General features: G+C 43.3%; 1 protein-coding gene across 1 annotated transcript in view; it reads right to left on the bottom strand.

The window, feature by feature from the left end:
• Positions 1–22,830, bottom strand: part of COL28A1 (collagen type XXVIII alpha 1 chain) — a 161,550-nt gene that overhangs the window by 18,938 nt on the left and 119,782 nt on the right. The window contains 6 exon segments of the mRNA XM_007450791.1: positions 787–817; positions 819–1,314; positions 3,140–3,204; positions 9,305–9,340; positions 9,430–9,510; positions 10,065–10,133. Of these exon segments, the coding sequence (XP_007450853.1) occupies positions 787–817; positions 819–1,314; positions 3,140–3,204; positions 9,305–9,340; positions 9,430–9,510; positions 10,065–10,133 (778 nt within the window).

The following is a 22,830-nucleotide window of genomic DNA, read 5'->3' as shown; positions in this document are numbered from 1 at the left end:
CTGCAAACACATTAAGTATACATTTTACTTATTTCACAAGCTTTCTGGGTGTGGGCCCTGCCAGAATGTGTTATCAGTTTCCAAAGAACTGGAGTGTTTCATTGTAAAGTGATGCCAATCACTCCCAATCACGGTGAGTCAGTGTCTTGGCATGGCTCGTCAGGAAATGTCAGTTCACATGAAGGGTAAAGCAGCATAGGGAAAGCCATCAGATCAGCACTGAGTGTATGAGGAATATTCAGTATGTTGTTCTTTAAGATAAACTCCTGACGTCAACTTGTTTACTCTTCATCATCTGTTTTCATAGGAACAGAGAATAGAGAATAGAAGAGAATAATCCCAGTTACCGTGTCTCTCATCTCTTTAGATTACCATCCCTGTTTTCCACTCATTCTGCACTTCTTAGTTCATTTTGATTCTATGGTTATCTTCTGTCTTGCTGCTGGCTTGCTCCATCTCTTATCCAAGTGAGGTAACTTTTAGAACATGAACTAATCTTAGCAATGCCCCCAAATCCTGTTCTTTCTTTTTAGTCCTTCAATTGCAGCTACCTGAGTTAAACAACTCCAGGGCCAACTCAGCACTTACTACAAATGAGTAAAGACAAGGGATTGTACTCCCTGAATGAAATACTAAACGTCTTTGTCTTCCAGAGTTTCTGTGTTACCATTTAATGCCAGTATACGCCTCATTGGCCTCTTGATTTTCAGTTTTGGTCAGGATAATCCTGTGATGTGGTACTTGGAAGGAGAGTGTGAATTCCTTTCCCCTGGAGCTGAGTTTTACCTTGAAGGGTAACAAAGTCATCAAATAGGTTAAACGTGCTCACTGTCTGGGTCGGTAGCAATTAGATTCATTTCTTTGTGGAACATCTCGAAGTTGGGGTCATGTCTCTTCACCACCCCAATCACAGATATTTCCACATCGATGTCACTGGCATCCTTCACCACCTGTGTCAGATTCTTTTCATCTCGCATATCTGTCTGCTCATCAGTGATGACCAAGGCCACCTTCTTCGCACCCAGCCTTGCGGCTTCGAACATGCGGTTGGCGGCATGGGGAGCTGTGGCTGTGTAGGTGCCTTCTCCCAGATACTGCGTGTTGTCCACGGCCCGCTTGAGGTCGTCCTTGCTGGAGAACTGCGTCAAATGATCCACCTCCTCTACTTTATGGCCATAGTTGGTTACGCCTACGCGGGCCGTGGCAAGGTCCGGCGCAACTCTGTCAGTCAGAGTCTTCACAAAGTCTTTGATAATCAGGAAGTTCTCCGGTCCCACACTTTCTGAGCCCACAACCTGAAACATGAATGTTAACATAGAAACCCAGCGGGGTTGAAAATTAAAACATCACTGATTGATATCAGATGGGTGAGGGGAGGGGGGAGAAGGGGCAAGGAGGAACCTAAGGCTAGATTGTAACCTTCCTTTTCTGTGACTGTGAACACAGCTGACGATTGTCTCCCTTCTGGTTTCTATACCTGCCTTTTAAAAAAAGTGATATATCCCACACACACAAAACTCCCCCACAAAAAAACCAAAACGCTGTAGAGGATAAAACAATAAACAGCTAGCCAATTTCTAAGATTAAAAAATAAAATAGTATTTTTTTTTTTTTTTTTTTTTTTTTGCAGTACTCGGGCCTCTCACTGCTGTGGCCTCTCCCATGGCGTAGCACAGGCTCCGGACACGCAGGCTCAGCGGCCATGGCTCCCGGGCCCAGCCGCTCCGCAGCATGTGGGATCTTCCCAGACCGGGGCACGAACCCGTGTCCCCTGCATCGGCAGGCGGACTCTCGACCACTGTGCCACCAGGGAAGCCCTAAAATAGTATTTTTAAAAGATTCAGTATCCCTGTGTATGCCTTCCTGATTCCATTTCCCTCCTCCATAAGAGATAAACACCATCCTAAATTTTCCCTTTATCATCCGACCATTTGTATTTAATCGGAATCTGGATGCTAATATTTCAGTCTTCAACCGTATCCTTATGTGAAAATGAATATTTGCTCATTGGCGTGGCCAATGGGTAAAGTAATGGGATGAAACATTTTAATTGTGGGGGAAGGATTCAGGTCTTTAACTGGACCCAAGAGTAGTGGCCCCTAGCTACTCTGGTTTATGTCCCCAGTCACGCCCTTAGTGACCACTAAAGCGGCTCCCATCTTATCAAGGAGGCCAGAGTCCATCCATACTGTGAAACTGTTTCAGGGAAGTGATCTCAGAACACTGGTCAGTAAACAACTTCTATTTAGGGTTTATCATTCAAAGCAGTTGCCAGAGTTCCTTGGCAATAAATATTATCAGGGTTCCACTGGTGTGTTCATATCCTCATGTTGCCCTGCAGCCCTGCCATGATAAATCATCAGGAAACTGGCTGCTATTTTACAGCGCTTCTAGAACTCAGAAGCAATGTCTCAATCTTCCTGTCACCACAGAGAGTCCCAGGCTGCTTCTTAAGGTCTGGAAGTCTTTTGGGGGACAAGTCAGTTCTGGGGTTCTCCGTATGGAAGGATAATGATATTCCTGCCTCTGTCCGTTTTAAACACAGAAGTTACCTTCATTATCCACTAATTGCTTGCCTTTTGGCTAGTCTTTTTGCTTTACTTCCTTGTTCTGGTAACTCTGTTTCAAGTCTATTTCACCATAGAAGCGTTTAGATAGAGTTGGGACACAAGATGACCTCCGGACTCTGTCCTTTTGCCTCTGAAGTGGCAGGCGCTCTAGACGTAGGGCTCAAAACTCAATTTTGAAAGACTTTTTGCTTCAGGAAAAACACAGACATTATCGTCACCAGCTAGGCTGGATTCACACACCAGTTAGGCCCCTGTAGTCCTGCTTCCTTTGTTGTTCTTTCCTTCTCAGGCTCAGGTAAATGTCACTGAATACAAATGAGCTCTGTGCTAACAAAAGGCCTGGCTGTCCAAAGACCCAACTATCTTCACACTTCTTAACTACCCTGGGAAAATGACTTTCTTTTCTTAAATCAGGATTCCCACATCCCCTCACACTGCTTCCTTTCAGTTTCCCACTGAAACTGAAAATAAGCTTGCAACTTTCCCACGAGCTCTACAGTATACATATTCTGGGTGAGCACATTATCTTGACAACACAGAACATAGTGGGGTTGGTATTTTAAAGTGATGGGTTTTTTCTTGGTCGTCAAATCTTACCACATATTTCAAAAATAAGCTTGATGATTTCTTCTTTCTGGAGGAAAAGAGGAAAATGTATTAATTGTGTGACCATATTTTTTCCTATAGTCATGAAAAGTATGTCTTATTATAATCAGCATTGGGCTATTTGACTTAATCCTTCCACTGCAAATAAAATACATAGCACAGGGGCTTCCCTGGTGGCACAGTGGTTAAGAATCCGCCTGCCAATGCAGGGGACACGGGTTCGAGCTCTGGTCTGGGAAGATCCCACATGCTGTGGAGCAGCTAAGCCCGTGCTCCACAACTACTAAGCCTGCGCTCTAGAGCCCATGAGCCACAACTGCTGAGCCCATGAGCCACAACTACCGAAACCCGCACGCCTAGAGCTCATGCTTTGCAACAAGAGAAGCCACCGCAATGAGAAACCCGCGCACCACAATGAAGAGTAGCCCCCGCTCGCCGCAACTAGAGAAAGCCCGCGTGCAGCAACAAAGACCTAACACAGCCAAAAATAAATAAATTGAATAAATAAATTAATAAAAAATACATAGCACAGAGGTTAAAAGTTGCCTATAATATATCAGAATTGAAATGTGTTTGAGCTGTGAAATGTAGTAACTCAGACTTGAAGTTCAAATTGCAGCTCCAGTATTTATCAGCTGTGTGACCTTGGGCATGAAGTGACCTAACAGTGTCTGTGTCTCAGGGATGTGGTGGGATTAAATGAGGTAACACACACACAGGGTCTGGCCCCACAAAAGATGTACTACCTACAGTCGGCCCTCCATAGCCATGGGTTCTGTATCCATGATACGGAGGGCTGACTGTACTGCACCATTTTATATGCGGGACTTGAGCAACCATGGATTTTGGTACCTACTGGGTTGTGCGTGGTGGGCGTGTCTGGGAACCAATCCCCTGCAGATTCCGAGAACAATAATGGTGTGGGCAATGCATGCTTTCAGTTACACGGTTTAACCCACATGTGCTGACAAACCAGGACAAGCACCAGGGCCAAAAGGGATCTCATCCAATGCTGTATTCCCTCCTTTTTTTCTGTACCAATCCCCAAATTTGCAAGTCTTCTCTCCAGTTTCCTAACACCCTCACTTGGGCTCTTGCATGAAACCTCCCTGGGTTCCTGGATGCTCCTTCCAGGTCCCACTGCTCACCAGCTCCATCAGAAGGGCCTGAGATGAGCTGGGTACTAGGAATCAATGTACCAACATCCTGCCTTGCATGGCATGTTTACAAATGCCGTGGGATGAGACTGGAGAAGTCAGGATCCTACATCTGCCAAAGACATGAAGCTGACAGGGATGATTAACTTAACAGATGAGAGAAGCAGAAGCCCAGAAAATCTCAACTGGAAAGGGCATTGGACCTGTTCTCAGAAGATACAATGTAACAGTTGCAAAAGTAAAGTTTTAAAGGAGAAAACCTATAATGACAGAAGTGAGGTGAAGGTGACATAGACAGTAACATGGCTTAACAGAAGCATGTACAGAGAATATTCAAGGCATTTTAATTTAATTTCTTTTCCTGTAAATTGAGTAAAAGCCAATGATTTCAAGTGGCTATACAAAAAGAGCTCCCAATGTGAGATTTTTAAAATTATATGAAATGAAGGAGTCATCAGTTATCTTTTTTTTTTTTAGGCTTTGTCATGCTTTTCCCCATTTAGAGAGACATTTAATAAATCTGAAACTAGAGTATGTCTGGAAAGGGGAAATGTCTATTAATATATTTATATTGTTATCTAGGAAGGGGAAATGTTATGTATTTAATATACTTCTGTTTAATTTTTTACAAGTGGAGAAAATACTTTTCACTAAGTTTTATGATTATAGTTTTTCACTTAACATTATGTAGTAATTAATTGCCCATATTATTAAGTATTTTGAAAAACTTGATTACTGATGTCAGATGCATGTCCATTTTAAGGTTCTTGTTGCAGACTGCTTTACAATCCTCCAGAAAAGTTGTAGTAACTGACGCCTCTAACAACAGTATATAAGAAAACCCATTTTGTTTTAGAGACACAACACTGGTTATTATTATTATTATATAATCTTTGCCACTTGATAGAGCAAAATATCTCATTGTTTTGAATTACACTTACTATTGTGAGGCTGAATTTTATATGTATGTTTCCAAGTTGTATTCTGTTATGCACAGTCTTTGTCTTTTGTCCATTTCTTTCTATTAGAATGTTTGTCTTTTCTTGACTTGTAAGAGCAATTTATATATCAAGGTTGCATTTTAATTCTTTTCACTGTGCTTTTATGGCATAACCAGGTCTAATATGCTTTAAGTAGTCATATATATGTGTGTGTGTGTTGTGTGTGTGTGTTGTGTGTGTGTGTGTGTGTGTATAAATCTTTTCCTTGTATTCTTTGCTTTTAAGTCACTGGAATAGTTTCACCCTTTCCATTAAAATTGCTGAATGACCACGTTGGCTACTCAGTGCCAATGATGAAGGCATCAAGTTTATACCCCTCAAAGGACTCATGTTTTCATGAGTCTAGTAAGAAGTAGGCAAATAAATAAATACTTTTATAAGTACTGTTCTGTTGGCTTGGAGCTAAGGAACCACACTGGTCTGCCGGCAATACCAGGGATGGGAGAGTGGGTGTGGGCCTGTGGTCCAGGGACGTTAGGCAGACTCTGACCGGGGTGGGGTGGGGAGAGGAGGAGAAAAAGCTTTCCAGGCAGAGGATGGAACACACAAAGTGCAGTGCACTGGAGTACTTGATTAAACTTGTGACTCAGGGAACGTGACTGAAAGAATGACAGGAAATGTGAAAGACAGATGGACTTTAGAAAGCCTTTGTGTCATGCTGAAGAGTGTGGACTTATCCTGAGCACTGAGAAGAGACATGGTCCGTAGCAGAGAAGCAAGGTGATTGTGGCAGCCAGTGGAGGGGTCTGAGGTTCCTATATAGTTCAGGCAAAGAAGATAACACTAGGAAGCCGTGGTGGTGTTGATGGATGGGAAGGAATGACCTGGAGGGACATTTCAAAAGGAGATGAAGAGGGTTGGTGAGTAATTGGAAGGGAGGATGAGGGAAAGGAGTCTAGGAGGCAAATGATAACGGCGCTGCTCTCTGAGATAGGGAGGGATGGAACAGGGGCAGGTTGAAGCTAATGAAGGTCACTGGTTCAGCTTGATTCTGGCTGGGTTTGACACCCAGCTGGCGATGTCCAGTAGGCAGTAGGATGTGAGGTCTGGTGCTCAGGAGAGGGGTTCAAGCTGGAGGCAGATTTAAGAAATGCCAGCATACAGTTGGCTGTTGAAACAGGGATGGCAGACGAGAGTGCGTGGAACAGAGCTTCTCTGCCTTTTTTAACCCCTCCCTACCCCCTTTTGTCAAGCATATTCTTTTCTATATTTATAACATAAAAAGATTTTTTCATTCTCCTAGAACTTTACTGTAATATTAAATTAGCCTTTTCAAACTGTACATCCCCCCGACTTTTTGTGTGTGTGTGTGTGTAGTACGTGGGCCTCTCACTGTTGTGGCCTCTCCTGTTGCGGAGCACAGGCTCCGGACGCGCAGGCTCAACGGCTCCATGGCATGTGGGATCCTCCCAGACCGGGGCACGAATCCGCGTCCCCTGCATCGGCAGGCGGACTCTCAACCACTGCGCCACCAGAGAAGCCCCATCCCCCTGACTTTGATAGCTGTCCCTCCCTGAGGGTTTGAAGACTGGGAAGAAAAGACCGAGGGCAGACACTGGGAAACACTGACATTTAAGGGACACACGGAGAAACAGTCTTTCTGAAGCAATTTGTTGTGAATGATTAAAAACCTGAACTCCATCAATGGTATTTGCCTCTTAAAAGAGGGCTTTGTTAGTCTGGACTGAATCTGCCACTGAGAGTGTTTGGAAATATATTTGATCAGGGAGAGAATGGGGCTGGGGAGAGGAAAGGTGTCTTCCAAGAACAGCCTTCATGGGGGAGCAGCCAGGATTTGGCTTCAGACAAGCCAGCTTTGGCTCTAAGGGCTCTGGTGGTACTTGTTATTGAGATGTCTTGGGGCGTACCGTTCAAGCTTTCTGCATGACTTGGCGTGCCTTTACTGGAGGGAAGACACTATTACCTACCTCATGGGATGTCATGTGGATTCATGTGGGTTTTGGGCGAGAGGGGGCCGCGGCTTATAGCCTGTCCCCTTCTCCCTGCACCCTCTCCCCACCGGCCCTGGGCTGCACCGGGCCTTAGCCAGCACTTATGAGGTGAATCCAAGCTCTGTCAAATCCTCCCAGATGCCTGCCCCTTGGCCACCTCGTGCATACAGGTCAGTGCTGTCAGCTTCCAAACTTGGGGCCATTTGGGGCAATTCTGAGACCCTGTGTATCCAGAGTGCAGTACAGAGTGGGGCGTACGCTCATGTTGGTCGCTCCTCACCTGGGGGAAGGGGTGTAACAGGAGAAGGACTAGAAGTCCAGGGGTCCAGAGTGAGGGCTGTACACATGGGCCCCCCAGGCACCCTGCAGTACTGGGTCAGGGTGGTATTGATATGAAGGAACCTGTCACATATTAGAATCTCATTTAATGCTGATCTTGGCTTTCTAAATGCTACAAACAGGGAAGAGTGAAGGAAAAGAGAATTTGCATCAAACCATACCTGATTTTGTCTGCTCTGGACCCACATATCACTTCTATCACAGCATTTATCAAACTATAGGTGAACATCCTTGGCTTGTCTTTCTCTCCCATTACGCTGTGAGCTCCTTGAGTCCAGAGACATAGTCTGTTACTCTCAACTATCCCCCCGGTGCCTGTCTTAGATCCTGACCCAGGGTAGGTGCCCAATAAATGTTGGTGAAGTGAATGAACAACTGCATGGATGAAGGAAACCAGTTCCCCTCTCATGTTGGGACAGGAGGGAGGGTACAAACCTATGGGAAACATTCCTCTGGGCATTTTACATATATCCTCCTCTGCTACTTTAAGGATAAGTTGCTGCACATATATCTGCTTCATCCTCCATAGGCATCTGGGGAGGGTCTGACTTCTGGTGGGGAACAACAAAGAGAAAAAGGCAGATGGGCCATAAAACCATGCACAGTTCTGTTTGTCACATGTCCAGCTCTCGCCTTCACCACTTGAACTCCCACCCCTGGGTTTTCCTGGCACTTACGTAAGGTCAACATCCCCAGACCATGACCCACCAAAGAATCAAAAAGGGAAAAAGCCTACTTAGTGCTATGTGGTGACCTAAATGGGAAGGAAATCCAAAAAAGAGGGGATATATGTATACATTTGGCTGATTCACTTCGCTGTACAGTAGAAACTAACCCAACATTGTAAAACAACTATACTCCAATTTAAAAAAGAGGGAGCGGGGAGAGAAGGTCCCTATTTCTCCTCAACTCCAGGAGACGTAGTGTCTCAAAGTTAGAAAGGAAAAAGTACACTTTGCTATAGAAATTCTAGAACTTTCCCATCCTGTGGGACTTTCAGGGGTCAGCTTTTTGTTTGTAGTGGTGCAAACAAGAGAGAACAAAAGAGAGAAGAACAGGGAAAGTTTGTACATCATCACAAATATTTGTTGAATAGGTGAATCAGTACAGAAAAGTAATCCCAATTTTGTGATTGCTGTTCTCCTCAGAGCACTTCTTTTTTTTTTTTTTCCTCTCCCGTTGCGGAGCACAGGCTCCGGATGCGCAGGCTCTAGCGGCCATGGCTCACGGGCGCAGCTGCTCCGCGGCAGGTGGGATCTTCCCGGACTGGGGCACGAACCTGTGTCCCCTGCATCGGCAGGCGGACTGTCAACCACTGCGCCACCAGGGAAGCCCCTCAGAGCACTTCTTAAAGGAACTAGTTCAGGAAAAAAAAAAGAGCTCCCGTGCTGAAATGTGAAGGATCATGTACAATAAAAAGTCCCTTGCTCATTTGGCTTCTTTTAAACAGTTCACCTCCTTGTTAACCTTTCTACCCGGGGGTGGGCAGTTATATCTCTACCACGAGGCTGGATAAGGGCGCTGGGTGTTATGTCTCCCTCACATTCAGGTTCAGTTACCTCCTGCATCTATGTCAGCACTAATTCTGTGTCAAAAGAAGTCACTTCTAAAGCTAAAACACAAATGCAATCATTTTGTGAGCACAAACCCCTCAATTACCCTCCAGGATTGATACTCACTGTCAGTCCTCGGTCTCCTCTTGGACCTTGTAACCCCTACCTAGTGGAAAAAGAGTAACAGTCAATGTAGGTTGGAAGCAGTTACTGTGTACAGTTACCATAAGATGTTAAAAATCACTTCTTGCCTGTTTTCCCTGGGGTCCGGGATCTCCAATTTCCCCTTTATCCTCTTTCTTTCCCACATCGCCCCATTCTCCATGCTCTCCCTTTATAATACAATGAAAAGATAAGCTTAGAATGTGAATATTAATGCCAAATAAGAAGAACCCTAAAGTTTTCTTTCTTTGCAACTGTGGTGCCTCTTGAAGACCTGTGGTTCTTGTTGATATGAATATACTATATGAAAAAAATGGGGGGGCATTTTATTTACATCCCCCCAGGTACCATAATCTAATTCATGATGAACTCGGGACCTCAAGGTGAGGAGACCATAAGATGCCATCCGATTAGCTCACTGCCTTGAGGAACTTCAACTGTTATACAGGTTAACACCTGAGTTATCTGGTATCTTCTTCTTGGTACCTTGTAAGGACTTATTCCTTATCAGCTGGCTTTTGAGTTTGAAGAAAGTGAGATTTCATAAAGTAAACATGTTTGTAGTTAGGAAAAGAAATGCATGAGGATTCACTCTGAAATGGATTTTTTTCCTCTGAGCTTTGTAAGGGGAAGAGTATCAAGTGCATGAGAGCTCTTCCAGAGTTCAAGTTAAGCTACTGAGATCCTAAACCTAAGCATTTCTCTTAGGTCCTGAAATACTTACCTTCCTGCCAAGGAGACCATGACCTGTCATGCCCTTTGGCCCTGGGAAGCCTTGAGGTCCTTGCTCCCCCTGCACTCAATATGTGAAAGGGATGCTCCTGTTAATTTCCCAAGATATTTCTTAGAATATACTTTCAGTCTGATATACATCTGCACTTTCAAAACTGCATTATAGCATTATCTAAACTTGGGAGGAAATACACATATAAGTCAGATGGGCTCAATACTTTGCTAGTAAAAATTTAACTACTTATCTGGGGTGGAAGTGAGGGAGTTGGTTTATAGCATTTGTCTGTTTCTGCAGTGTAAATACTTCCGCCTTTGCCAATTTCAAACTGTGAACTTGACATCAACCGGTTCACAAGTAACACGCAGCTGTTACTGATATTTCAGTCATGATATTACTGGTAATTTTTATAATCTTCTTTACATTTTCTATATTTTTGATATGTTGAAAGCATGTATTATCTTAATAATGGAGTACAAGAGGATTTAACAGCATCTCTCCCCAATTAATGCCAAGGAGTATTTAGATAATTCACCGTACACTCTTTGTTCCATACCTGATCATTTGTAGCAAAGTAAATCCATTTATCTAAATTCAATACCTCCTAAATTTGGAAAATAAAAATCTTTTCCTTTCAGTACTTGTTTTTAACTTTCCCCATCATATCTTAACATTATCTGCTGTTCCTGTACTCCCATCTTCAAAACCACACAGGTTTAAAAGGTTTTCATGATGTTGAACATGAAACAGGAATAATCACTAACAAGTATACAAAAGTCATAGCACTGATGCTGCTTGGTTCAGCAACCCCTACTTTAGATCATTATTAGCAATGAGTCTGTGGTGAAGGTTTGAAGGACCATGGGCTCCCGGGATTTGATTTGCTTACCTTTAGCATCTTTCTCAAAGGTATCCTGACCATGCCCACTAGAATCACTGGTATGCTCAATAAAAACCTCATACCAACTTAATGAGAATCAAAGATGGAGGTAGGGGTATAATATGCATTTTGCCATAGGCTTGCGAAGGCTGGAGATCCGAGGCTCCAAAAGGCAGGATGGGCTTTAGAAGGTCACTCCTGGAAGGGGCCACAGAGGGCTGCTTGGAGACCATTGTAACTCCAAATATCAGCATTCCTGAGCCCCTTGTCGTAGCTCATTGGCTTTCAAGCTTTTTAAAAACAGAACCGTTTCTTTTCAAAAGTGTTATAGTGAAATATTTCAGACACAAAATTTTATATGGAAAAAGGCAAACACTGATATAACACCATGTTAAAAACCTAAATAGTACAGATACCACTGAAATCCCCAATGTACCTAATCCCCTTCCCTGAAGGAGAGAGGAAACCTCTCTCTGAAATTGATATGCAACACTCATATCTACGTTTTTATGCTTTAACTACACATGTGTATATTCTAAAACAATGCACAATATTGTTTTTTATATTTAAACCTCAAATAATCGATACATTTATGCATCTAATTTGTATTTTATTTTATTTTATTTTTTATTTTTTATTTTTTGCGATACGCGGGCCTCTCACTGTTGTGGCCTCTCCCGTTGCGGAGCACGGGCTCCGGACGCGCGGGCCCAGCCGCTCCGCGGCATGTGGGATCTTCCCAGACCGGGGCACGAACCCGTGTCCCCTGCATCGGCAGGCGGACTCTCAACCACTGCGCCACCAGGGAAGCCCTAATTTGTATTTTAAATCTCAACACTATTTGAAATTTATCTGTGTACATATATGTAGTTCTAGTTTGTTAATTTTCTCTGCTCTACAGCATTCCATTAAATAACTAGACTACATTATTCTAGTGATGGACATTTAGATTGTTTCCAGTGTTTCCCTATTACAAATAATGCTTCAGCAAATAGTCTTGTATATATCTTTGCACACATCCCTAGGAGAGAACTCTTTCATTGTAACAAATCTTATACAGTAGAGTACAAAATAAAATGAATATAAGTGGAGATTCTCTTGTTGGTAAATGAAGCACTCAGTTCTTCCTGCATCCATCCCTATCCCCTAGCCAAGCTGGCTTGGCTAAACTCTGAGGCCCTTTTCATCTCTGTCATGTAGTATTTCTAAATGCACGGCAGGTAGGGGGGTGTGGTTTTGCCTCCTCATTTAAACTCCGGAGGTCTCATAGCAAGTTCTTTACTGTGGTCAGATTGCAGAGAACTCATTTACTGAATGTCTTTTTCACCCTGTTAACACTTGAGCCAAACACAACGCTCTAGCATAGAGGGCTCATAGTGAATATTTATGCAGTGATGTGCACAGATGTCTCAGGTCTGTCCAAGGAGACTCTCCCCTGAAGGAGTGCCCCTTAGGTGCTTGGCTGGTTAGAGGAGACAGGCCGGGATCATTGGTCTGCTTTATTCACTTTACAGAACAGTCCCCAGGAAACCTGGAGCCCCAGAAACTTGGATAGGGATTACAGCCAGTTAAGTAAGCCCCAAACAGTAAAGCAACACTCTGATTCCAAGCTGGAGATTCAAGCAGGACAAAGTAGAGGAGAAAAATCTGTTCTGTTTCTAAAGATTACACTGCCAACACAGGCGTAATGTAGAGGAATAGGTGGGAGTATATGGGTAACACAGCCCAACCTCATTACACTTACTGGAAAACATGCTCTACCAAGAGTGATCTGCAGCCTCGTCTTGAATATGAAAGATAGAATGGTCTGTCTACATACAGACTAGCCCGTCATACAGATTAGGTAGCCAGCCCACAGAGTGCGATGAAGGACATTGGGAAGATTCCTGCCTGAGATGCTGCCATTCTCTGTTCTCATTAAAAAGAAAATTAAAAACAAAAATTACAAGGAAGCTATCCTCTGAAGAAAGATGTATCAGTAAATGACACTGTGGCATAAATTAGCTATCTCAGATTTTTTGTGGAGGGGAATAAGGACATCTTCATTCAACCAGGTCCCTGGCTGAAAGGTGGTTTGGGGTTGTCAAGGCTATGCTTGAGAGCACAGGTACCTGAGTTGCGGGGTCAGGAGGGTTCCTAGCCAGGTGTCAGGGAGATTAAAGGTTCTTGGGAGAAATCTGTAGCTGGCTTTGTTCCAACCCCAAAGGACAGAATAGTGTGAAAAACAAAGGGGCTGGGACTATGGCGTGGTGGTGAATTATCACTGGGGATTATATATTTAGAAAAAGTGGGTTCAGAAAGAACTTGATACCTTTCTGACAATTATTCAGAATAATTATTTATTTTACAAACTTTTAGATTCCCACAGCAGCTAATCTAGAGCATGTTCAATAAATGTTTATGACTGACTAGGTCCTTTTGAGAAATGACACAATTTTCTTGTGAAGTTAAAAGCTACTGGGGCTTCCTTGCCACGCCCTGGGGGGAAGCCTCAGAATAGCCAATTATCATGTTAGAATCAGCTCCATGTTCAGGAATTTATTTTGCATTACTTCATAATATAGACATTTTATATATAATTGTTAACATTGTACTTATTCCAGGCAGCTGGGTTTCCCTATAATAAAGGCTTTTTTTTTTTTTTTTCTTTTTAATCACCAGTTTCCCTTCAAAATACTTGAAGGCTTCTTAAGTAGACTATCTGGCTGAAAGCCTTTAGCAAGTAAGTCCATGCCTTGGCTTGGCAGAGGTGAATACTATCCAATCAGATTTTTTTTCCTTACAAGTCTCAGGAAAATGATAGGCAATGATTTCAGGATGAGTCAGAAGCCACTGCCCAAAAGAACCTGTCTATCTGAAGATATATAATTAAGTCCACATTTCAAACCCAGCTTCTTAACCAGTATATCTCAGTCTTAGATCTTTTCTGCTAACGTTGTGATCATTTTAATTTTGCAGATGATTGCTTACTCTCTGGGAGAGAGAGTTCTAAGGATAATGCACAACTACCTGAATATTTTAATAGATTTGTGTGGCGTGCATATTACCGGTATGTGAGGAAACAACAGTGTTTCTTTCCAAATGTTTTCTCAGTAAGGTGCTATAAGGAAAAAATTCAAATTCATAGATGAGCCAAAAAATATAAAATGGATGTCTGGCTTCTTCTTAGGATGTAGACAACTAGGCTGCTTTTATTCTTAAAACCTCACCAAAGTTGCTAATCTATGAAATCGCAACTTTCCTTGAATCTACCGTAGAGCTGTGGTTGCAGAGCCACCAGCTTACACAAAATCTCAGGAAACACAGGCTCCTCCAAGGAGAGACAGGACATGGGAGATGACAGATGTCATACAAGCTAATAAGAAGAATTCAGCTAAAATTCTTAACAAATTGCTGAGTGTGGGCTAGTCAGAGAAGACAAAACTCCTGGGAGCTCCAGGCACAAGGCAAATTCATACCCACCCACCCAGCCTCTTCTGGGATCTCACTAGTGCTCAAGAGAGAGACTGGGGACAGGGCAAGTCCCGAAGTTTCCCTAGTGGGGCGGACCTAGGGGAGGGAGGAAGCAGCCCCCCAGGGGAAGGCCCGAAGCCCCCATGGGACAAAAATCAAAACAGCTAGGGGAAGTGAAGTAAGTCTTTAGGGCACAGATGACGATCCATGGCAGCTGAGGGAAGGAAACAGACTAAAGCCTGCAGGAATAAATCCTGGGCCCGGACCTTTAGACACTAAAGGTCCTCTCTCTATGGCCCTCAGGGCAGAGTCTTTCTTAATAACCCAAGAACTGTCAGCCACGTATGGCAAGGGTTTTCAAAACAGCTCCCATGGAAATTTCCATGAGCTGGACCAAGATGCTACTAACATTAATATTGATGACTACATTCATTTCCTATTGCCCCTATAATGAATGACCACAAATTTAGTGGCTTAAAATGACATAAATTTGTTCTCAGACAGTTCTGGAAGTTAGAAGTCCAGATCAGTTTCACTAGGCTAAAGTCGAGGTGTTGGTAAGGCTGGTTTCCCCTGGACACTCTGAGGGGAGCAGCCGTTTCCCCTGATTTCCTCAGCTTCCAGGGGTCACCTGTGTTCTTTAGCTGGTGGCCTCTTCCTCCATCTTCCTCCCCTTCATCACCTCTGATTCCATCATCACATCGCCTCTTCCACAATCTCTTCTCCCTCTGTCTCCCCCTTTATAAGGACACTCATGATTAAATGTAGGGCCTACAAATAATCCAGGATAATCTTCCCGTCTCAAAATACCTAACTTAATCACATCTGCAAGCTTCCTTCTGCCATGTAAGGTAACATTCACAAATTCTAAGAATTAGGACGTGAACATTTTTAGGGGCCATTATTCAGCTTACCACAGTGGCTTTTTCCATATTCGTGCAAAAAGAAAGTTATTATAATTTTTTTTTTGTAATTTACCTTAATGTACTTCGGTGTAAACAGTACCATGGATGTGTGTATGTGCAAGTTAATTTACACTCTAGGGGTGCTGAGTTAACACTTGAAATACTGTAATCAGTAGTCCACACTTCAAAGACAGGTGACTCGGCTCTTGCTATCTGAATTGGCTCCACAAGGATGAGAGAAACAATTTATCCCTGGGGGAAAAAGGGGGCGTTCAAGACGTGTGGTAGCTGGAACTGTCGTACAGGCCCTTTCCTCTTTCGTAAATCGGGTATAATAGCCAGGTGGGCCCACACCCCCATGAATGCTTCTGGTAGAGTACCCTAAATTCTAGAACTCATTCAGAACAGGTGCCTCTTACCCTCATCCCATAATAAAGAATCCCGTCACCTGATCTGATTAAGAGGTTAGTTGGTCCCATCATAAGAACATTGCTGTCGTTGCCTCAGAGGGATCATTTTAGGCAAAGTACTTGTTAAAGTACTTAAAGAGACAGAATGGAATTTGGAATTTGGACCCAGTTTTCAGTACATGTTTTTGTACTTTGTTTTATAAGTAGCTGAACATAGGGTAGAATTCTGTCTGAAACTTGCTTTAATTGAAGCATGGCACCTAACAGGAAGTTTGTGTAGGAGAAGGCAGGTCACTCCTGCTGACTTCTAATCTTCAGAGACTACCGACAGTCACTGAAAAGAATCTGACAAATTGTGGATGTCCACATTGGCCTACTTCAGCTCACAACAGTCATAGCCAAATGTGCTCGATTTGGCCATATTTTCCCCCAGTCATTTTTCTTAAACTTTTAGTCCCTAATTCCACTTTTCTGTTTATAACTACCAGCAGATGATAAAGTAATTGAACAAGTAGCAACATGAATATTTGCAAATAATTTCAGCAAAAGCCAAGCCACGTCACGGGACTCTGATTATTTCATGGACACGTGTGCTCACTGTTAGGATTTTCTATCCAACTCACAGAATTTAGTTCCGTTTTTCAGTAACAAAATGGTTCTTCGCATAAAATCTAGAATTAAATACAGTGATAGGTCACAGTGCAAAGAGCATCACAGCTTCGAGGGTTTTTATCAGCTGGATTCAGTTGCATAAATTGACTTATCCTGCCCTCCTGCCTAAATAGCCGTCCGTAAAACCTGCCAAATTTCATGAATATCTTGCATGGCATTTGAATACACTTGACCACAAATGATAAATACAAAATGACAAGGTCGGCTTTATGGCAGTTCCTCTGCTAGAGAGAGGGGACTCTGGCTGCTCCCTTTGCTGGCCATCTGCACGGTGCAACCTCCTGGTTTCCCTCCTGAGTTTCTCGTGGTTTGTTTGTGTCATTGTCGGTTTGTGTTTTAGAACTCCGGTCTCTCTCACAGTGCTCTCTGTGCCCTCAAGGGAGATGTTTGCCTTGGACCCTTATTCCTGTCCACATCCATGGTGACCCTCTGGGGATAGCCCCCGTTCTCTAATCGCCAGTCTTACCCCGGTCTCTAAGCTCCAGGCGTAACAATATATCTGCGCTCTAGACCTTTCCTCCTGCTGGCCATTTCGGAACCAAAACTATCAAATACAGAAACTCTCCTTCGCCACATCTGCCTTTCTTCCTGGCTGTCCCTCTTTCACTCACCTCTCAGTCTTCCAGGCTTGGGATTCTTTTTCCCGTTCTGACCTAATCTGTGCTCCCGGAACACGTTCATCCCATCTGTGGGCAAGTCCCAGCCCACCGAACGCGTCCGAGGAGTCTTCCCTGACTCGCCCTCCCCCCAGTCAAGAGTAATTCCCCCAGATCTACCCACCCCTCTCCTGTAGCCTGTCTCAGAACAGGTTTGGATGCTCGTATTCTTTCTGCCCTGCTTATCTTAAACTCCCCAAATTGAAGCGCTTCATCTTATTTATCTCCCCACCCTCTGAGGTACTAATTCCAGGGCGCTGCATATCGCCCTGAGCTAGAGACAAGCCATCTTGTCTTGTGGAGGCAAGCCATCTCTTGGGTAGAAGTTGCCTAGAGACCATGCATCCTAATCTCTGTCTTGTTGAGCCTCACAAACCCCCATGGGTACCTCGGTAAATTTCATGATGAGCATTTGGGATCCATGTGGAAAAGAGATAACAAAGTAGAGATGCATATGGAAAAGTGCCAGCAGAGATTTCCTGTTGTAGGTCAACCAAAGGAGGTACCGGGTTGGCCAAAAAGCTCACTCAGGCTTTCTATAAGTTGGTACCGAAAACCCGAACGAACTTTTGGGCCAACCCATTATTTATAAGCAGGTTGACTTTATTAATATCTCCTGTGGCACTAGCCCGGGAGACAGTTGAACAAAGCAGGTGAGGAGTTTGCCACAAGTCAGAAAACCACAGTGATTCACTGAAGAAGGCTTCTGCTGACTGCACAGGCCGCTCCAGCCGGGCTGCGAGCGCGCAGGCACAGTGGCAATGCTGGCCCGTGCCGCCACGGCTGCTACCACAGCAGCAGGACATGGAGCCTCCTGCTTCCGGGCCTCCTGGCCCAGTGTTCAGTCCCTGTGTATAAGTTTGCTGAATGAAAGGATTCCAAGAAATGGTATATGCTTTCAAATTACTCTTCTCTTTTCCATATATCCCTTCATTAACACACAAGAATTGACCCAGAAGCAGCAGTGTGCTGATTCAATACTGAGGCGGACTGAATAATGGCCACCAAAGCTATGCAGGGCCTAATGCCTGAAAGCGGTGAATGTTATCTTGCTTAGGGGAGAAAAGGTTTTGGCAGATGTGACTAAGTTAAGGATCTTGGGTGGGGAGATTATCTTGAACTATCTGGGTGGTTCCTAAGTGCAGTCTCGGATAGTCTTACAAAAGAGAAGCAGAGAGAGACTGAGCTGGCAGAAGAGAAGTTCTGGTGATTGAAACAGCAAAACAGAGGCGGAGAGAGAAGATGTAAACCACTGGCTTTGAAGATAGAGGAAGGGGCCATAAACCAAGGAATACAAAGAACGTGGCCCCAGACTCTGGTAAAGCCAAAAGGAAATAGAATCCAGCCCCCACCCGCCAGGTTCTGGACTCCCTGTCAACGCCTTGACTGTAGCCCCATAAGATTCATTTTAGACTTCTGAGCTCCAGCACTGAAAAAGAATAAATTGGTGTTGTATTAAATCACTGAATTTGTAGTAGTTTGTTACAGCAGCCATAGGAAACTATCACAGATATGAATCTTATGGTTCCTCCCACCTTTAGCAGGTCAGATCACAACACAGAACGTTTTGCATTAAATTACCAAGAAATAATTTGGCTCAGAAATCATTTGTATTTCAAGTTGTCAGAAGGTGAAAATTCGAACATTGAAATGAGGAGGCTGTGAGCTGCGCCCAGGGTGGCTTTGGATTTTGCAGGCAAAGACTGTTCTCTGAGAAGTGATGCTCTTCTATGGGCTTTCCTCCCTCCAGGAGAGAAAGCAATGCTGAAAAATATTTCACACCAAAGGGAAGTCAGTGTACGACTTTGCCTTTGCAGCATAGTTGGAAATTGGCAGAAGGCTATGAGTCACTAAGGATGATGGTTCAGATTCAACAAGTCCACCCCTTCTAAACTTGCCCTGGCTCAGATGCATATCACCTGTGGACTCAACTGTTAACAATAGCTTCTTAAGCCATGTCTTTACTTCTGCTCCTATGCCTCTATACCAGAGATTCTCAACTATGGGGCAGGGGGAGGAGATGCTACAGGAGACCCAGAGGATGCAAGGGGAGGAGTATATTTCCAACTACACAATCCACCTCCTACCCTCACACCACTACCTAAAAAGGGAACAGTGAGAATAGTTGCTGATGGAGTGTTCTGGACATGTGAATGGTATGGAGGCAAAAGAATGAGAAGCATTGTTCCAAACTAAATAACAAATATACTAAAACATTCAACTGGCTGTGTCACACCTGTTCTTAAAACTCTTCCAGTTTTTATACCCAAGAGAAATGAAAACATAAAAATGTGCCCACGGATGTTCATAACAGAATTATTTACGATAGCCAAAAAGTGGAAACAACACAGATGTTCAACAGAAGACAAATGGATAAACAAAATGTGGTATATCCATACAATGCAGTATTATTTGACCATGAAAAGGAAGTTCTGATACAACATGGGTGACCCTTGAAAACATTATGCTAAATGAAAGAAGCCAGCCACAAAAGACCACATGTTATGTGATTCCACTTATGTGAAATGTCTAAAATTGGCAAATCCATGGAGACAGAAAGTAGATTAGTGGTTGCCTGGGACTAGAGGTTTAGTGGGAAGGGAATGGAGAGTGACCACTATGAGGTACGGGGTTTCTTTGGTGGATGATGATAATGTCCTAAAATTAGGTTGCATTGCTAGTTGCACAATTCTGTGAAAATCCTAAAAATCATTGAATTGTATACTTTACACAAGTGACTTGCATGGCATGTGAATTATATCACCATAAAAGTGAGCTTTTAAAGTAAACCCTTCCAGGCCTTTCTATCATCAGAGCAGTGGTTCTCAAAGTTCGGTGTACATCAGAAATATCTGTAGAGCTGGTTAACACAAGGGCTATGGGGGTCTACTCTCAGAGTTACCACTTCATTAGGTCTGCGTGGGGCCCAAGAACTTGCATGTCTAACAGGTTCCTAGGTGATGCTGATAGAGCTGGTTGGCGGCCGTGAGAATCACTGATTGATAGACTCCACCTGAAGTTCTTCAGCTCAGCCATGAAGGTTCTTCACAGTCTGGCTTCCCCTGTTTTGTAGCCTATTTCTCTGCAGGCTTTATCTCATCTTAACCTTAACTCATGTAGATCTATTTCTGGTTCCCCCATACTTTTTGGCCATACACTGGGTGTCATTTTACCCCTAGTGTCTAGCCCAGTGCCTGGCGCAAAGCAGATATTCAGTTAATGTTTCTGGACCATTGATTGGGCCCAGATCACCCCAGCACCCTAACACCTCACACAAACAGGTAACTATTTCCTCCTAAAAGCTGCTGCTACTGCCTGTCCAAATCCCCTGGCATTGGGGCCATAAAGAAAAAGGAATGGAAAAGCCAAACAGTCTTCATGAGGCATACACCTAGAAATTCCAAATTTATCAAATTATATAAGCCATGCTTCCTTGAACAGACAGCCAAAGGGAAGATGCTAATTAGATTTACCTAACTTCAGTATATGCACAGCCTTCAGATACATCAAGAGGAAAAGGTAGGGTGAGAGTCTTTTCTGTTAAGTGAACAGAGAAGTAGAGCAGGCAGCTTTATACATAAGCCAAAGGGAGCAGTTCCAGCTGTCACAGTGAATGTCTCTTAACTGTCACACTTATAGGTGTGAAGCCTGGTTAAAAAAAAAAAAAAAATGATCTCCATATGATTCTGGGGAAAGGGAAATGCGTTTAGACTACACATTACGTGTTTAATTATATCAAAAAGAATATACCAATGTGACATTAAGTCAGGCCTTCCCTTAGGCCTAAGTTATTTCCTATCAGTAGGTTTGGTGAGACCCATTAACTTGTGTGGTGCACCCAAAAAAAAGACCCAGGGGTGGATTACACCCACCCTTCATCCCGTGATCTCCAGCCACACCGCTGACCTCCAAGCCACTGTAAGCAGAGTGCCTGCTATGCCAGCACCCTTCCAGATCAGGCCCCTGGCCTCCTTGACACTTAAATTGCTGCCCGTCCCACCGAGAAATTCTGGAGGTATGGTTGACGCTGGCACTGAAAAGCCATCATGGACATAGATTGCTTTTAAACGCTCGTAGTTGAGATGTGTGTTACATGTTACATGCCTATCAGGATGACAGCTACTGAAAGACAGTAGCATTCTATAAGCTGGTTATTCTTTACTAGGAATAAAAAGCACAGAAAGGACTAACAGCTAATTGCCCTCTTAGAGTATTTCTTTCGCCAGAGGATTCACAGTACTTGCTCATGTATGTGTTTCTTTCTGGATATCCTATGGGGATTAGAGGAGTAATATAAAGTCCTATGAATTCTTTAAACAAGAGTATTATAGGTTTATTTCACTTAGCATAATGTCCTCCAGGTTGGTCCTCGTTGTCACATATGGCAGACTTTCCTTCTTTTGTGAGGGCGGTGATTAGGAATCTATTAGATGTTTATACCACATCTTCTTAATTCATTCATCCCTCAACGGGCATTTAGGTTGTTTCCATATCTTGGCTATTGTGAGTAGTGCTGCAGTGAACATAGGAGGGCTAAGTGAAATAAGCCAGTCACAGGAGAACTAATACTGCGTGATTGTACTTATATGAGATAACCAAAATAGTCAAACTCACAGAAGCAGAGTAGAATGGTAGTTGCCAGGGGCTCAGGGGAGGGGGAAATGAGGAGACAACGAGTATAAAGTCTCAGTTATGCAAGATGAATAAGTCCTAGAGATCTGTCGTAAACATAATGCCTAGAGCTAACAATACTGTGTTGTACACTTAAAAGTTTGAGTAGATCTCATGTTAAGTGTACTCACAATAAAAAACATTAAAAACTGAAATAACTGAAAATAATGATTTGTTTTAAAAAATGGAAATGATAAATATATCCAAGTCTGTTTCTTAAGAAAATATAGAAAATTACGTTACTTTTAAAAAGTTGAAAGAATAAAAGTACAATGGAGGCTTATGGTTAATAATTCCTGTAGGCTGTCCTCAACCCCATTCATTTATATGCCCTGTTTTCCTTTCTCATTGCTTTCAACTTAGCATGGTAGTAACTATTCCTGACAATTCAGATGCAAGTTTCAGAGGGGCAGAAGTACTCATATATGGAAATTTTTCTCTTGATTTTTCCCTGTAAAACTCTTCTAGACTGTCTTCGTAAGCTGCTTAATGACAACCTAAGAGATGTCCTTGCTATACCACGGAACACACAGATGTGGGTGGCATATCTGAGACCAAGAAACAAAATGAAATATTGTGAAAACAAAGTCACAGTCTCCTATAAAAACATATCTTTTAAGAAAATTCTGTTATTAACAAAGTTAACTCAGGCTTTAATTGCATCAGGCTTGCTTCAAGGCTAAAGCAAGAAAACACTTGAGTTAACATTTAACAGTAAAAGAGACAAATATGGTATAATGAAATTATATTCACAAATTTTTATAAGCCTAGACTCATGCTCACAGTGAAGTTGAAAACCCCTTCAAGGGGTTAGCAGCAGCAGAAAAATTCACAGGTCAGCAGGTTTCAGTCCAACATAAAGAAGAAAGGTCTACCAATTATAGCTATAGAAAAAGCCTTTCAAAATAGAGTGAAATGGGGCTTCCCTGGTGGCACAGTGGTTGAGATTCTGCCTGCTGATGCAGGGCACACGGGTTCGTGCCCCGGTCCGGGAGGATCCCACATGCTGCGGAGCGGCTGGGCCCATGAGCCATGGCCTCTGAGCCTGCGCATCTGGAGCCTGTGCTCCGCAACGGGAGAGGCCACAACAGTGAGAGGCCCGCGTACCACAAA

The sequence above is a fragment of the Lipotes vexillifer genome, unplaced genomic scaffold (genome assembly GCF_000442215.2).
Source record: "Lipotes vexillifer unplaced genomic scaffold, Lipotes_vexillifer_v1.1 scaffold107, whole genome shotgun sequence".
NCBI classification, from domain to species: domain Eukaryota; kingdom Metazoa; phylum Chordata; class Mammalia; order Artiodactyla; family Lipotidae; genus Lipotes; species Lipotes vexillifer.
The sequence above is the reverse complement of the archived record's forward strand: the minus strand, read 5'-3'. Positions and strand labels throughout refer to the sequence as shown.